A 16886-nucleotide genomic window follows, 5' to 3' on the forward strand; every position below is an offset into this window, starting at 1 on the left:
TACAAAGACCGACAGAAAATTAAAAGTTGCGATTTTCTAGGCAGATATAGCTAGGAACTATACTCTCATTCTGGCATAATAATCAAGGACTTTGCTGCTGTAACATGGCTGCAGGAAGCGCAATGATATTACGCACTAGCCGAAAATAGTCCCCTGACATTGAAAGTTACTAAGGGGACTATTTTCGGTTGCTGCGGAATATCAGTACACGATGTAACTACAGAAGAGTCAAGTTTTAAATAGGAAAAATATCAAAACTCTTTGGTTATTTTTTGTGCGATGCTAATGGTCTAATCAGATTCAATGGATTATGCTAAGCTATGCTAAAAGTGCTAGCGCCAGAACCAGAGATCAACTGAATAGATTCAAAAACGGTAAAAATCAAATGTTTAACTAAGGGGAGAGCTGGAAAATTAGCATATTTAAAAAAAAAATGGAATGTCCTTTTAAAACCACGCAATTGGTTTGATTTTTACTACATTTTATTTTTGATTCCTTCCATTTTTGTAACTGATGCATAATTTTATAAATATGACAATACCTTCGATCCTGTGTCAATATAGAAATGCAACTTCATCAAACTACAGTATATGGCTCCGTTCCAATGTTTTGACGGCAGCATGCCCAGCATTCATGCATGAGTCTCTATAGGTGAACAAGCCCTTGGTTAATCATCAGAATCTGCAGACAGAAAATGTTTAACTATTCCAAAAAATATAATGTACCCCACCCAAAATATGTCATTCTTTGTAAGCATAGACAAATATCTGTGTATGAGGATCATGTACACATTAACCGAACAGACACGGCCCCTTACACAGACACGGTTCCCTTACGTCCACGCGTCTGATCACCAGCTCTCGCGCCATCTCTACCGTCCCGAACACTGGGTAGAGCTTCTCTGTGAACGTCTCGCTGTACGTGTAGATGTGCGATCGCTTCTTGGTGTCGTAGAAGGACAGCTGTCCCTCTTCGAAGTCCAAGTAGATCCCCACCGTTTGTGGAATGAGCGATTGGGGTAAAGAGGTAGCCGGGACGGTCAGGGCTTTGAACTCCGATCCTCTCTCCAGCCTGAGCGTCAGATATCCGCTCTGAGCGTTGAGTGGTCTGTAGCCTTTACGGAGGGCCGACTCTTCGGCCACCCCGAGACGCCAGTCGCGGTCCCCCACTTCTACCTCCCAATAATGGCGTCCTGACGAGAAGCCCTCCGAGGCCAGACAGCACCACCAGCCGTCAAAGCGACGCAGACTGCTGGAAACCTCGCGGCGCTCCAGACCGCAATGCATTCGCTTGCGGTCCTCAGAAAGCACGAGGGCGGAGTTGGCCGTGTCGGAGTCGAGGCTCACTTCCACTGTAAAACAGGATGATATGATAGTAGGGAGTTGAAAATAGAAAGAGGAAAACCGCACACTCAGAATGTATATAATGAGATCCTAAATTCAGATAAAAAGTGACATACCGGCAGCATCACATATCCAGTTCCATGCTAAAAAGACAAGTGTTTGTGTTAATAAAATTGTAAAACACTGCTGCAGTGATACAAAGGGCAGCACATTTAAATTGCTTTAATTGATTGGTTATTTGACACCTTAACCCGGTAATCTCTCACCTGTGTGTGGTATGTAGTCAATGCAACCTGAGAGAGAGAGAGAGAGAGAGAGAGAGCGCTAATTGTAAATGGATTACTAAACAAGCTAATCTATTTGCAGTGCACTTTAACTAGCTGTCCATTTACTTTTCACAATAATACTTTTCTCACCATTTACTATTCACAATAAAGAGTCAGACATCATAGAGTTAGGGCTGGGCAAAAATCGTTTTCGATTAGTAGTTTTTTAAAACGTTGTCAATTCAAAATCGATTCTCAAAGGCCACGAATCGATTTTTTATGAAATAACCTGACCCTGTTTGATCAAGAAATGCGACTGTTTTGACTTTTTTCAGCATACATTTTTCATCTTGCACCAAAATTTTATTGTATTTAACATAATTGTATGCATTTGAAAATAAGAGATGGGTTCTGTTTTAATGTACCCACCTAAAATAAAAGAGTTTAATATACAGGTTTGTGGCTCTGAATTTCTTATTATTAATTACCCAGTTGTAAACTTATGTTCACTGTTCTTTTTTATAAAAATAGTATTTGTATTAAATTGATATTCATTGAGTCGAATCGTGAATTGAGCATAAAAATCAATCCGAGAATCAGAAATCGAATCGATCTGGAACATCTGAATCGATACCCCACCCTACAGTATAACATTTAGAGACTTTAATGAGATCATTTGCTCACCGATCTTCTGTGTCTTTTGTTTCTGTGCCAGCCAGTTTCTTGGAATGAGTTCCTATCAGAAAAAAAATTGTAAATGGGTTTGTTTTCCTAAAGGAATAGTTCACCCCCCCCCCCCAAAAAAAGTCTCTATATTTTACTCACTGTCAAGTCAAGTGTATATGACTTTCTTCTTTCAGGCCAAACACAGTCAGAGTTATATTAAATATTATCCTGGCTCTTTTCAGCTTTATAATGGCATTGGATAGTGCTTCAAAAAGCGTATCCATCTATCAAAAATGATTAAATATCTTCTGAGATCAGCGATGGGTTTTTGTAAAAAGAAAAAGTGAAGAGCTCAGATGCAAAACCCTTTAGGGAGCGGATCACACAGAATTAGTTTCTGTTAGTGGCAGGTGCCTTGCGTTTTTGCCACCTGCCATGCCACGCATTTTTGCAGGAGCGCTCTGAGCACCTTAAGATGAAAAATATCAACTCATGCGCGTTTGTGCACCTCTCACCCTCGATCGCGGTCAAAGAAAGCCTCCTCTTTTTAAAGTTTCTGCTACTATGACAGTTAACAGCAAACCAAAGTTTCAAGAGTGCTCACGCTTCAATATTTGATTGACAGGACAGCTGTCTCAGTGGTTGCCTAGCAATATGAAAAACGCAGGGCACTGCTATTTTCTTAAAGGAATATTCCATTTTCTTAAAAGAAAAATCCAGATAATTTACTCACCTCCATGTCATCCAAAATGTTGATGTCTTTCTTTGTTCAGTCCAGAAGAAATTATGTTTTTTGAGGGAAACATTGCAGGATTTTTCTCATTTTAATTGACTTTTATAGAGCCCAACATTTAATACTTAACACTTAACAGTTTTTTTCAACAGAGTTTCAAAGGACTCTAAACGATCCCAAACGAGGCATAAGGGTCTTATCTAGCAAAATGATTGTCATTTTTGACAAGAAAAATAAAAAATATGTACTTTTAAACCACAACTTTTCGTCTAGGTCCGGTCCAGCGTGTCCTAACGTAAATGCGTAGTCACGTAGGGAGGTCACGTGTTACATATATAAAACGCACATTTGCGGACCATTTTAAACAATAAACTGACACAAAGACATTAATTAGTATCAGTTGACATACAACAACGTAGGAACGGTCCTCTTTCAAGACGCTTGTAAACACTGGGGCGGAGTTTCGCGTTCGTCCTCTGGGACCTCTTGACATCATGACGTATTGCGTGGGGTCAGCTCGCGCATCACGACCGGATCTGGACGAGAAGTTGTGGTTTAAAAGTGTATATTTGTTATTTTTATTGTCAAAAATGACAATCGTATTGTTAGATAAGACCCTAATGCCTCGTTTGGGATCGTTTATAGTCCTTTGAAACTCCGTTGAAAAAAAACGTTAAGTGTTGAGTTAAGTATTAAATGTTGGGCTCTATTAAAGTCCATTAAAATGAGAAAAATCCTGCAATGTTTTCCTCAAAAAACATAATTTCTTCTCGACTGAACAAAGAAAGACATCAACATTTTGGATGACATGGTGGTGAGTAAATTATCTGGATTTTTCTTTTAAGAAAATGGACTAATCCTTGAAGTCAATAAAAAAAGGCAGTGCCCGCCTCACGTTTCCAAGCATTAAAAACATGTTGGGTGTGATCGGCTGCTAGGGGGCAGTTTACATTTCTTGTCTAAAACCGCACTAATTCCCCTCTTCCTTCCCCAAACCCTTTCAACGTGGAATTCTGAAAAATTGAAGGACTTTTAACTGAAAAATTAGCTTATTGAAATTTGGCTCCCCTATGATCCAACCACGGCACTGCCATTTAGTGCAGAGATCAGCTCATTTGCATTTTAAAGGACACACCCATAAACAACACATTTTTGCTCACACCCACAAAGTGGCAATTTTAACATGATATAATAAATTATCTATATGATATTTTGAGCTAAAACTTCACATATGTACTCTGGGGACACCAAAGATTTATTTGACATCTTAAAAAAGTCATGTGAAATGTCCCCTTTAATAACTGTTTGAATTACTTTATAATGGATGGATGCTTTTAGGAGCTTTAAAAAAGGGGCACTATCCAATATCATTATAAAGCTGAAAAGAGCCAGGATGGTATTTAATATAACTCTGACTGTGTTCAGCTGAAAGACGAAAGTCATATACACCTAGGATGGCTTGAGGGTGAGTAAAATAATGGCTTATTTACATTTTAGTGTGAACTATTACTTTAAAGCAAAACAATTTCTTATTTTTATATTCGACATGGATGAAATATTATATATATATTAGATTAAAACGTTACCTATAAATAAATGCAATCAGACATAAAACTATAGTTTCTGAATGTTGTATAACATTTCAGACTCAATGCACCTTGTCCAGGCGTTCACCAAGCAGGACAAATATGAGCAGCTCCACAGCAGACCGTAGGTGTAACAGGTGACCTCTCTTCCACTGCAACTCCACATCATCTAACATCATCAACACGGCTTCACCTGGCCAGACACCGTGCTGTGAATGGAGTGAAAGACAGAGCAAGAGAAACTCAATGACTGAGCTAAGAAGTGAGAATTATAAAGTTAAGTTTAAATTTTTATTCTGCAATTGACTTCAGACAGTGTCAATGTTTTAGCATTTTGTTACATTCTTGCCTTAAACACAAACATTTTGATTGTGTCACAGGTAGATTAGAGATGCTGTTTATATAGGAAGGACAGATGATACTTCACTTAAATCATTTACAGATATTAATTTCCAAAAGTATGTTTGAACAAATGAACAAGTGATGACATAATCAATTCAAAGTGCGTTTAAATTTGTAGGTGAAATGCATTAGTAATTAGAAATTGCATTAGCAGCACACATGGGGTTAATTTCCTGGGAACACAGAGTACCTTTAAATGCACTAAAAATGTAAGTGTCTGTATAAATGTAAAAGTTACAATTAGTTAAACTGGAAAACAATCTTAAAGGGATAGTTTGGCCAAAAATGATATTAAACCCATGATTTACTCCCCCCCAAGCTGTCCGAGTTGCATATGTCCATCGTTTTTCAGACAAACACATTTTCGGATATTTTAGAAAATGTTTTAGATCTTTCAGTTGATTAAATGTAATGTTACGGGGTCCACGACCTTCAAGTCCAAAAAAAGTGTGTCCATCCTTTACAAAATAAATCCAAACGGCTCCAGGATGATAAACAAAGGTCTTCTGAGGGTAATCCGCGCGGTGTTGTTGTAGAAATATCCATATTTAAAACTTTATTAACGAAAATAAATACCTTCCGGTAGCGCCGCCATCTTAGTCGCGTCCGCATTCAGGATGAGAGCTTACGCAGCCTACGGAGGCTACTCTGCTGCTGCTCTGTGCCCCCGCCCTCCAAATTTGTCATACATCACTAAGAAAAGTGCGTATACTACGCTAATACTCTCTCCTGAATACAGAGGAGTCCAAGATGGCGGCGCTACCAGAAGGTATTTATTTTCGTTAATAAAGTTTTAAATATGGATATTTCTACAACAACACCGCACGGATTACCCTCAGAAGACCTTTGTTTATCATCCTGGAGCCGTTTGTATTTATTTTGTGAAGGATGGACGCACTTTTTTTGGACTTGAAGGTCGTGGACCCCGTAACATTACATTTAATCAACTGAAAGATCTAAAACATTTTCTAAAATATCCGAAAATGTGTTTGTCTGAAAAACGATGGACATATGCAACTCGGACAGCTTGGGGGTGAGTAAATCATGGGTTTAATATCATTTTTGGCAAAACTATCCCTTTAAGTTTCCATTTTGAGAGCTAGTGTGGGTGTGTTTGTGTTGGCTTAGCAGTCTTAAGTGATTCAGACCATCAGACAAGAGGATCATAGCCAGGTTAATAACTTAATCAGAGAGCAACCCAAGACAGAGACCGAGATAGACAGAGAAACAGTTTTATTCATAGGTATTTAAGTTTTTATTTTAGTTTTACAAGTTGTCATTAACATGTAATCAATAATGAGATAAAGCATAATTGACATGTTGTCCAAGAGGAGGGCTCCGAGCTTGGAATATATGCCCGAATCCAGAGTACTTCCCCCCTCTTTAACTGGGATAGATAAGGCAACCAGTAAGGTGATGGGATGGAGGAAGGATGCTTATTATGCCCATGTCACAGGACAGGAGGGGAAGGACAGCTATATATAGAGACCTCTTCATGCTGATTGTTTGGATTACATGTCCATGCTCCTCCAAAATATGGTTAAATAAAGTAAACTATTTATATTTCAAATAAGCTTTTTTCAATTAATTTTTTATTTTTAGATGTCATGTTTAATTTTGGTAACTTTCCTATAAGCTTTTGACATTTATTAGTTTTTAATTAATAACTAATTTAGGTTACATTTAATTTTTATTTCCGTTTTAGTTTAGTTTATTTTGTTTCAGTTAATTATTGTAGTTCTTCAACTTGCTAAGGTAACATTTCTAATTATCTTACACTGCAAAAAAATATATAAAAAAAAACAGTTTTTTTGTCTTGTTTTCAGTAAAAATATCAAGAAATTCTTAAATTAAGAATTAAATTTTTTTTCTTGTTTTATGCACAAAATCACTTAAATTTGATATATTTGGTCTAAAAACTAGACTTATTTTCTTGGGTCGTTTTGCTGATCAATAAAAAGCATCTTAATTTAAGAATTTTTAGATATTTTTACTGAAAACAAGACAAAATACTAAGAATTTTTTTTCTTGAAAATCATTTTTGCAGAGTAGTATTTTTGCTTTGTTTTCATTACACTGCAAACAAATATTTTCAAGAAAACAAATTCTTAGTATTTTTGTCTTGTTTTCAGTAAAAATATCTACAAAAATTTTAATTAAGATGCTTTTTCTTGATGAGCAAAAACGACCCAAGAAAATAAGTCTAGTTTTTAGACCAAAATATCAAATTTAAGTGATTTTGTGCATAAAACAAGAAAAAAAATCCAATGGGGTAAGCAAAATTTTTTCTTAAACACTAAGGGGCGATTTCCCGGACAGGGATTAGACTAGTCCTAGACTTAAACACTTTTAAGAGCCCTCCAAACTGAAAATAACTTGCACTGACATATCTTAAAATACATCATTGCCCTTTGTTTTACCTCAAAATGCACACAGGTAATGTTTTTAGTAAGGCATGTTTGTTAAAACTAGTTATATTTCCTAATTAAACTAAGGCCTAGTCCTGGATTAAGCTAATCCTGGTCCGGGAAACCGCCCCTAAATTCAAGAAAAATTCAAGAAAAATTTTCTTACCCCATTGGCAGATTTTTTGCTTGTTTTATGCCCAAAATCACTTAAATTTGATATTTTTGGTCTAAAAACTAGACTTATTTTCTTGGGTCGTTTTGCTGATCAATAAAAAGCATCTTAATTTAAGAATTTTTAGATATTTTTACTAAAAAACAAGACAAAAATACTAAGAATTTTTTTTTCTTGAAAATAATTTTTTGCAGTCTAGAAATATCAAAAAATTCTGAAATCAATATGTATTTTCTTGATGAGCAAAATGACCTAAGAAAATATGTTTAGTTTTTAGACAAAAAAAATATACAATTTAAGTAAAACTGTTGTTAAAACAAGCAAAATTTTCTGCCAATGGGGTGAGAAAAGTGTTATTATTCTAATATTATTATAACTATAAAAATAGATTATTTTTCCTCACCCTATTGGCAGATATTTTTGCTTGTTTTAATTCACTTAAATTGTATATTTTTTGTCTAAAAACGACTTATTTTCTTAAGTAATTTTTTGCAGTGTGGTTTTATTCATGCCAATAGAGCACAATTAAATGGAAATGTTGAGACTACTACTAAAATAATTTCTAACATTCAATTAGAAAATACAAAAGAAATGCATTTTCATTCAGACCCTTGGATCCCACTATTCAATTTCAATTTAATTTACTGGCATAACAAAACTGAAGATTTGCATTGGCACTACATTTGCTGTTAGGCAGTAGTGCACACATCAACAAGAAAACATGTTTGTAGTGCAAAATGACAAAAAAAAAAAAATAACTGGCCTGTACAAGTATAATGATATATAGTACAGCAAAAAATCTTTTGACTTGCTACTAAAAAAAATCGTATTTGTCTTGGTGCTCACCGGGTGCCTGCTGCGCTGATCTCTGGTCCAGTCCATGATGAACCTTTTGAAGGGACCCATGTCATATTCTCCTCCCTGTTCAAGCATACTAAGTAACAGAGCCTTCCAGTCCCGCTTTTCTGGATACACATCAGCATAAACCTGCATGGGCTTCTCCTAATAATAAGAAAAAACGCCAATCTGATCACAGTGACCAAAAAATGGTGGGCATAGTTTCCAATGTGCAACTTTAAAGATACAATAGTATTACATTGATCTAAATTAAGACATATAAATAAATCAAATGTGTTATATAAACGAATTATATTTAATACTATAACTGGCCTATTAAACGTCTATAAAATCTTTATGGTGTAGTTTCTTCAATAACACCCCATAGATCCAAATCCAGTTCGATCCAAAACTCATATATCTGGTTTCATATATATTATTACATTTCATGGAAACTCTTTTAAATACTTCAGAGGACTATCCAGCACCTTCAGCTGACATTTATGACGTAAAAACCTTTTTAATAAACAGCCTGTGTCTGACTGAAATCAATTACTTTGATTTCTCAGACAAAATGTGCTGACACAGCTTTTCTAAAACTCCACTAAATCCGCAAGGTGGACTCCCCAGAGTGAACTACAGCTTAGTCCTGTACTGAAGGACAAAGTATTATGGACTATAACTTAAAAACACTTGATCTTGTGAAAACTGAGAGAATGTTAAACCCTTAAGCGGCTGCATACAATAGTTAATCGGAGTCGTATTTTAACTTCATCTTATGTCTAGCTCAACACCAAAAAAACAAATATAATGTAAAACAAATATAAATGTTTAAACAAAACACCAAAGATTTTATCGGTTTGTCACCTTCTGTTGCTGTATTGTAATTATACTATTTAAAAATTCATTTTAGCAAAATAATCTTCGCTCAGAGATGATGACTAGAATAACATTTCACTACAGGTTGTAAATGTATGTAAAATAAAAATCTTGAATCTTAATTCTGCAGCTTCTATTCTAAAGTCCAATTCAATATCATATGGGTCATGGCCAATTCAATTTAACTAATGCAAACTGATAAAGAACCAATTTCTAAATTCTAAGCTTTGCACATTCCTGCAGAGGAACCAAACACATCCCAACCTTCATCCCCAGAATATTGGCGGTCTCCACAATGAACTTTCGACAGGTGTGTGGAGGCCATACGTCCTCGCCCATCCAGATGTGAGCAAGAATGTCTGATCTCTGCAAGACATCATAAGATTTTAATGGAGACAATTTAGGAGACATGATTGTGACACTGGACAACGAAGCCAGTCATAAAGGTCATTTTTATAAATTAAGATTTATTCAGGATCTAAAAGCTGTATATATAATTTTGGTTTGTATGATAATATTTAGCTGAGATACAACTATTTGAAAATCTGGAATCTGAGGGTGGAAGAAAATCAAACTATTGAGGAAGTCCTTAGCAACACATATTACTAAAGATGCACCGATTTTACATTTTCCCACAGATACCAATAGCCGATTATTCAGACTGAAATCTGACGATATCGATAGTTTGGTGGTTAGATTAAGCTGCATTAACTACATTTTGAAGATTACATTTTGTGAATGTTATTCATTTATATATTAAACATTTTTATTGAACATTAAATTAGTGTTGTTTCTTTATATTTTCTATACACAGAGCTCAAATTCAATGCATTTTCCTGTTCTCTCTTGATTGACAGAAAATACTGTACGACTATTGGCCAATAGTGTGAAAACTGGCTCATACATTAGGGATCGACCGATATGGATTTTTCAGTGCCGGTGCCGATACCGATTTTTGATTCATCAGCCTTAGCCGATGACCAATACAGACTGCCGATTTTCTTGAGCCGATATTTGGAATTGATACTGCTTTTGCTCACTCAATCTACATCATAAAAATGACACAATGATGATGCCAAAAGTTACAAGTCTCAATTTAAAAAAAATAAGATTTATTGAACTTAAAAAAAAACTATATTTAACAAATATTAAAAACAGGTGAGGGTGCTATGGAACCATGAACTGCACTCTCCACAATGATGAGGAACTATCAGCAAAGGATATTGATTTCTAGCACTTTACTACTACTATATATATATATATATATATATATATATATATATATATATATATATATATATATATATATATATATATATATATATATATATATATATATATATATATATAATTCGGCGAACACGGCAGCCACATATCGGCCAATGCCCATACATATAGAACTCGCAAATATCGGCCCGATATATCGGCCGGCCGATATATCAGTCTATTTCTACGATACATTGGTGCATCTCTATTACTAATGATAAATACATTTTTTATATTTACAAAATATCTTAAAAGAGAACATATCATGAAAATCTGACTATTTCCATGTTTAAGTGCTATAATTGGGTCCTCAGTACTTCTATCAACCTAGAAAATGTGAAAAACAACAACCCAGTAACTTTGTTTGGGTAAACCATTCTCTGCAAGCATGTGAAAAAATAGGTCATTAAAATTTGGCTCCCTTAATACCGCCCCTTAATCTGCACTATCCAACCACGGCACTGCCATTTAGTGCAGGGCTCAGCTTATTTGCATTTAAATGTACACACCCAAAATGGCACATTTTGCTCAAACATACAAAGTGGCCATTTTAACATGCTATAATAAATTATCCATATGGTATTTTGAACTACATACTACGGGGACACCAGAGATTTATTTTACATCTGTAAAAAGTTTAGTATTTTACTTAATACCCAAATTATTTATTCTAATGATATTTTTGGCTACCCCCGCAACTTGTGATTTTGTGGTTATTTATTGAGCCTGTCTGTAAGCAGAAACTCATGTGTGGAGGTGTATTGGAGATAAACCTGTAGTGATATTGTTTTCTTACCCGACAGAGCTTGTTAAGCTCTCGCGCCAGCTCCATAATAAACAGTTGACTCTCTGTTAAAGGCTCCTTTTTTACTTGTTTAACCTTCTTCCGGGTCTCCTGTACAGTACAGAGATTCGAGAACTTTGAAGTAACCAAGGCTCCAACGAAAAACAATATGTCATCGAATACATTTTGATATACTAAAAACATCAAAATATGTATGTAAGTGTTTATTTTATCACAGATTTATATTTTGAATATTTTTTATATTTTTTATAAAATTTAAATGCTTTCAATTATTTTAATAATTGTATTAATTATTTTTATATCTAAATGAATGAGTTAATGAAGAAATTGCACCTTCAGACGGATCTTAAGCTTCTTGGCCGGCTCAATGAGAAACTGCAGGCATTCCTTTATCATCTTGGCAGGCTTGACTTGACCCTATAACAACTCTGCAAGATACAAAATACAGTAAGCGAGAGAATAAAACTTTTACAATTTAAAACGTATTAAAACTATAAGAGTTATAAAACTTTGATGATGTAAATGTAAAGGGATTGAAAAAGTATTTTCTTAAACTCAGCAAACTAAACAGACGTGCAACTATGCATTATTTTTTTGATGGCTTTGCTCTGATCAGCTCATTACAAATGAAGGTACAACTCCAGAGAGACCAGAAGAAGAAGCTGAAAGCAATTTTAATGAAAGCTTGGGGACACGAGAGGAACACAGCTCTGTTGATTCAGCACATCTTCTCCAGCACACCCACGCAGCCTGCCAAAACATCTCAATGCACGGTCCATTCCTTACTCCAGTTAAAATGAAATAAAGTAACTTACTAGTGTGGGGTCCAAAAGTCTGAGCCTATTAGTGAAAACTCCCACACACAGGTTTTCTGGTTGGCACAATAGTGCAATGTCACATCAAATGAATTACTTTTCTTACTCTCATTTATTTCTGATTAAATATACATGCTGATTTTACACTAAGCAACTAAACATGATCAATAAGTTTAAAGACTCATGGTCCGTTGAGAATGAAACACAGTGGCACTGGACTCAATTGCTGGACTCCAATAAGCCTTACTGACAAGTTATACCCTGAAAAATGTGCCAAAAGTAAATCCTCCATGATCCCCTGGTGTATGTTTTACACTGACTAGCACTCAGTTATTAATGGTTGACTGTACCTGCTGATTACACTGCAAAAAATTACTTTCAAGAAAAAAATCATAAATTAAGATGCTTTTTCTTGATGAGCAAAACGACCCAAAAATATCACAGTGATTTTGTGCATAAAACAAGCAAAAAAATCTGCCAATGGGGTAAGCAAATTTTTCTTGAATTTGTCTTGAATTAAGTGTTTAAGAAAAATTTTCACTATTTTTTTGCTTACACTGCAAAAAATGATTTTCAAGAAAAAAATTCATAGTATTTTTGTCTTGTTTTCAGTAAAAATATCAAAAATATCTTAATTTAATTTAATATCTTAATTTTCTTGATGAGGAAAACAGCCCAAGAAAATAAGTCTAGTTTTTGACCAAAAATATCAAATTTAAGTGATTTTGTGCATAAAACAAGCAAAAAAATCTGCCAATGGGGTAAGCAGATTTTTCTTGAATTTGTCTTGAATTAAGTGTTTAAGAAAAATTTTCACTATTTTTTTGCTTACACTGCAAAAAATGATTTTCAAGAAAAAAATTCATAGAATTTTTGTCTTGTTTTCAGTAAAAATATCAAAAATATCTTAATTTAATTTAATATCTTAATTTTCTTGATGAGGAAAACAGCCCAAGAAAATAAGTCTAGTTTTTGACCAAAAATATCAAATTTAAGTGATTTTGTGCATAAAACAAGCAAAAAAATCTGCCAATGGGGTAAGCAGATTTTTCTTGAATTTGTCTTGAATTAAGTGTTTAAGAAAAATTTTCACTATTTTTTTGCTTACACTGCAAAAAATGATTTTCAAGAAAAAAATTCATAGTATTTTTGTCTTGTTTTCAGTAAAAATATCAAAAATATCTTAATTTAATTTAATATCTTAATTTTCTTGATGAGGAAAACAGCCCAAGAAAATAAGTCTAGTTTTTGACCAAAAATATCAAATTTAAGTGATTTTGTGCATAAAACAAGCAAAAAAATCTGCCAATGGGGTAAGCAGATTTTTCTTGAATTTGTCTTGAATTAAGTGTTTAAGAAAAATTTTCACTATTTTTTTGCTTACACTGCAAAAAATGATTTTCAAGAAAAAAATTCATAGAATTTTTGTCTTGTTTTCAGTAAAAATATCAAAAATATCTTAATTTAATTTAATATCTTAATTTTCTTGATGAGGAAAACAGCCCAAGAAAATAAGTCTAGTTTTTGACCAAAAATATCAAATTTAAGTGATTTTGTGCATAAAACAAGCAAAAAAATCTGCCAATGGGGTAAGCAGATTTTTCTTGAATTTGTCTTGAATTAAGTGTTTAAGAAAAATTTTCACTATTTTTTTGCTTACACTGCAAAAAATGATTTTCAAGAAAAAAATTCATAGTATTTTTGTCTTGTTTTCAGTAAAAATATCAAAAATATCTTAATTTAATTTAATATCTTAATTTTCTTGATGAGGAAAACAGCCCAAGAAAATAAGTCTAGTTTTTGACCAAAAATATCAAATTTAAGTGATTTTGTGCATAAAACAAGCAAAAAAATCTGCCAATGGGGTAAGCAGATTTTTCTTGAATTTGTCTTGAATTAAGTGTTTAAGAAAAATTTTCACTATTTTTTTGCTTACACTGCAAAAAATGATTTTCAAGAAAAAAATTCATAGAATTTTTGTCTTGTTTTCAGTAAAAATATCAAAAATATCTTAATTTAATTTAATATCTTAATTTTCTTGATGAGGAAAACAGCCCAAGAAAATAAGTCTAGTTTTTGACCAAAAATATCAAATTTAAGTGATTTTGTGCATAAAACAAGCAAAAAAATCTGCCAATGGGGTAAGCAGATTTTTCTTGAATTTGTCTTGAATTAAGTGTTTAAGAAAAATTTTCACTATTTTTTTGCTTACACTGCAAAAAATGATTTTCAAGAAAAAAATTCATAGTATTTTTGTCTTGTTTTCAGTAAAAATATCAAAAATATCTTAATTTAATTTAATATCTTAATTTTCTTGATGAGGAAAACAGCCCAAGAAAATAAGTCTAGTTTTTGACCAAAAATATCAAATTTAAGTGATTTTGTGCATAAAACAAGCAAAAAAATCTGCCAATGGGGTAAGCAAATTTTTCTTGAATTTATTGTTTAATAAAAATTTTCATGATTTTTTGCTTACCCCATTTGCAGATTTTTTTGCTTGTTTTATGCACAAAATCACTTAAATTTGATATTTTTGGTCTAAAAAAAAGACTTATTTTCTTGGGTCGTTTGGCTCATCAAGAAAAAGCATTCTTAACATCTTAATTTAAGAATTTTTAGATGTTTTTACTGAAAATAAGACAAAAATACTAAGAAAATTTTTTTTTTTGAAAATAATTTTTTGCAGTGTACCCCGTTGGCAGATTTTTTTGCTTGTATTATGCACAAAATCACTTAAATTAGATATTTTTCGTCTAAAAACGAGACTTATTTTTTTGGTTCGTTTTGCTCATCAAAAAAGCATCTTAATTTAAGAATCTTTTTGATGCACTGCAAAAACATTATTTTCAAGAAAAAGTATTTTTGTCTTGTTTTCAGTAAAAATATCTAAAAATTCTTAAATTTTTTGTACGAAATCACTTAAATTTGATATTTTTGGTCTAAAAACTTATTTTTCTTGGGTAAAGTTTATGCACAAAATCACTTATATTTGATATTTTTGGTTTAAAAACTAGACTTATTTTCTTGGGGGTTGTTTTGCTCCTCGAGAAGAAAAAGCATCTTAATTTAAGAATTTTTTTATATTTTTACTAAAAACAAGACAAAAATACCAAGATGTTTTTTTCTTGAAAAACATTTTTTGCAGTGTAATAAATTAAGTTTAAAAACGTTTACATTGTAATCATGTACACTGTAAAAAAATTACTCGACTAGGATTTGCAAGTTATTTAAAATATCTTGACAAGTGATTAGTTTGTAACTTATGAAATCAAGCTGAATAAGTTATGTCAACTTTAATATTTTCTTAGGTCATTTTGCTCATCAAGAAAAAGCATCTTAATTTAAGAATTTTAAGATATTTCTACTGAAAACAAGACAAATATACTATGTCTGCCAGATGAATAAATGCAAAACAAAAGAAAACGCAAATTGCAAATATGTTTTCTATTAACATTAACTTAATTAAACCAACATCACGTCTGTTGTGCAATACACAGTTGTTTTCTTGGCAATGTCGCACGTGTCAGATTAAAGAGGTCTTGGCAGCTCAGCTCAGACACGCAAAGCACGTGATGGATCATGAAGGGTCTCCTCTCCTGGACCAACACAACTGATCCTTAAACGCATTAAACCAGGCAGCTACGGCATAATGGTTCGTTTATCAAGTTTTTTTGTGTGTGAATAACAAAATATTAAGGCTAGTTCTGATAATTATGTACGAAAGACGTAATATAAAGTCCTTCAGAAATAATGATTAAATCAAATCCTTTAGAAATAAATGCTCTTTCCAGATTAATATTATGCATCAGGAAAACAACACGGTAAATTACAACGTTTAAACATTAACAGTCTGCTGTTTAGCCTCTGAGAAGCGCAATGCAGTCAAAACACAACGCAGGTGCGCTTCAGGTGAGCACAATTACAAATCTTTCAATATAGAGGGGATGACGACAAAGTTAGATGAAAGTCACTTACCGATTAATTAAACTTAGTGATAAATATCCTCAGTACGTTTATCTTCTACATCACACTCTCATTTTATTCGTGTGCATCTCGTCGCGCTCATTCATCGAGTGAATTCGCCTCAGAAGACAGGACAAGTGTGTGTGTGTGGAGACCAAGCGGCAGAGTGATTACTCACGATCGGATACTTCCGTAAGGTTTCCGAACGATGCCGAAGGTCCGCTCGTATATTTCCGTAAAAGTATTGCGCGTTAGTAGTAGCAAAGCGAAATCCTCAAGATGGCGCTGCTGATAAACGTTTCTTTACAACACTTATCCTTTCGACCTTATACAAACTGCTTACTTTCAACGTGAAATAAATAAACTATTGACCTATTGAAACGATTAAAATCTAGGTTAATAAACACTGTAAATAGGTTAATTGGCATAAAGTAGGACACTAATCTCAATTAATTACTTTTACCCTAAATCACCCTAATCTGATAATATCATACCACTAGTCCCATAAAATATTGGTCTCCAACCTTTTTGTGAGCAAGGGCTACCACAATGGATAAAACAATCTTGAGGGCTACTTTTTTAGTATAGTCTACTCAAAACTTCACTGAAAAAAATGATTGAAAACCATTACCTAAAAAAAAATGAGTAAATTGAATAAATCATTTTTTTCCAGTGTTTCTTGTTTTACTTCTTGATATGTTTTATTATTGTGTAAAATGTAAACATACATAAAATTAACCAAGCT

The 16886-nt window shown here is 33.3% G+C and overlaps 1 protein-coding gene across 3 annotated transcripts; it reads right to left on the reverse strand.

The window, feature by feature from the left end:
• Positions 1-355: 355 nt before the first annotated feature.
• LOC135729986 (butyrophilin subfamily 3 member A3) lies at positions 356-16294 on the reverse strand. 3 transcript variants are annotated; one of them, XM_065247885.1, is made up of 11 exons: positions 16154-16294; positions 11697-11791; positions 11355-11453; positions 9557-9658; positions 8423-8578; positions 4666-4803; positions 2294-2345; positions 1610-1636; positions 1460-1486; positions 818-1351; positions 356-681 (listed from the first exon to the last, which is right to left on the reverse strand). In XM_065247885.1, the coding sequence occupies exons 2-11, from the start codon at positions 11757-11759 to the stop codon at positions 668-670; spliced, it is 1212 nt and encodes a 403-aa protein (XP_065103957.1). In that variant the 5' UTR covers positions 11760-11791; positions 16154-16294; the 3' UTR covers positions 356-667. The 3 variants fall into 3 exon arrangements, with proteins under 3 accessions (XP_065103957.1, XP_065103958.1, XP_065103956.1); XM_065247884.1 differs by having other exon boundaries at positions 358-1351; XM_065247886.1 differs by lacking the exon at positions 9557-9658 and having other exon boundaries at positions 357-1351.
• Positions 16295-16886: the final 592 nt, after the last annotated feature.

Source organism: Paramisgurnus dabryanus, chromosome 11, assembly GCF_030506205.2.
Source record: "Paramisgurnus dabryanus chromosome 11, PD_genome_1.1, whole genome shotgun sequence".
Taxonomy (NCBI): domain Eukaryota; kingdom Metazoa; phylum Chordata; class Actinopteri; order Cypriniformes; family Cobitidae; genus Paramisgurnus; species Paramisgurnus dabryanus.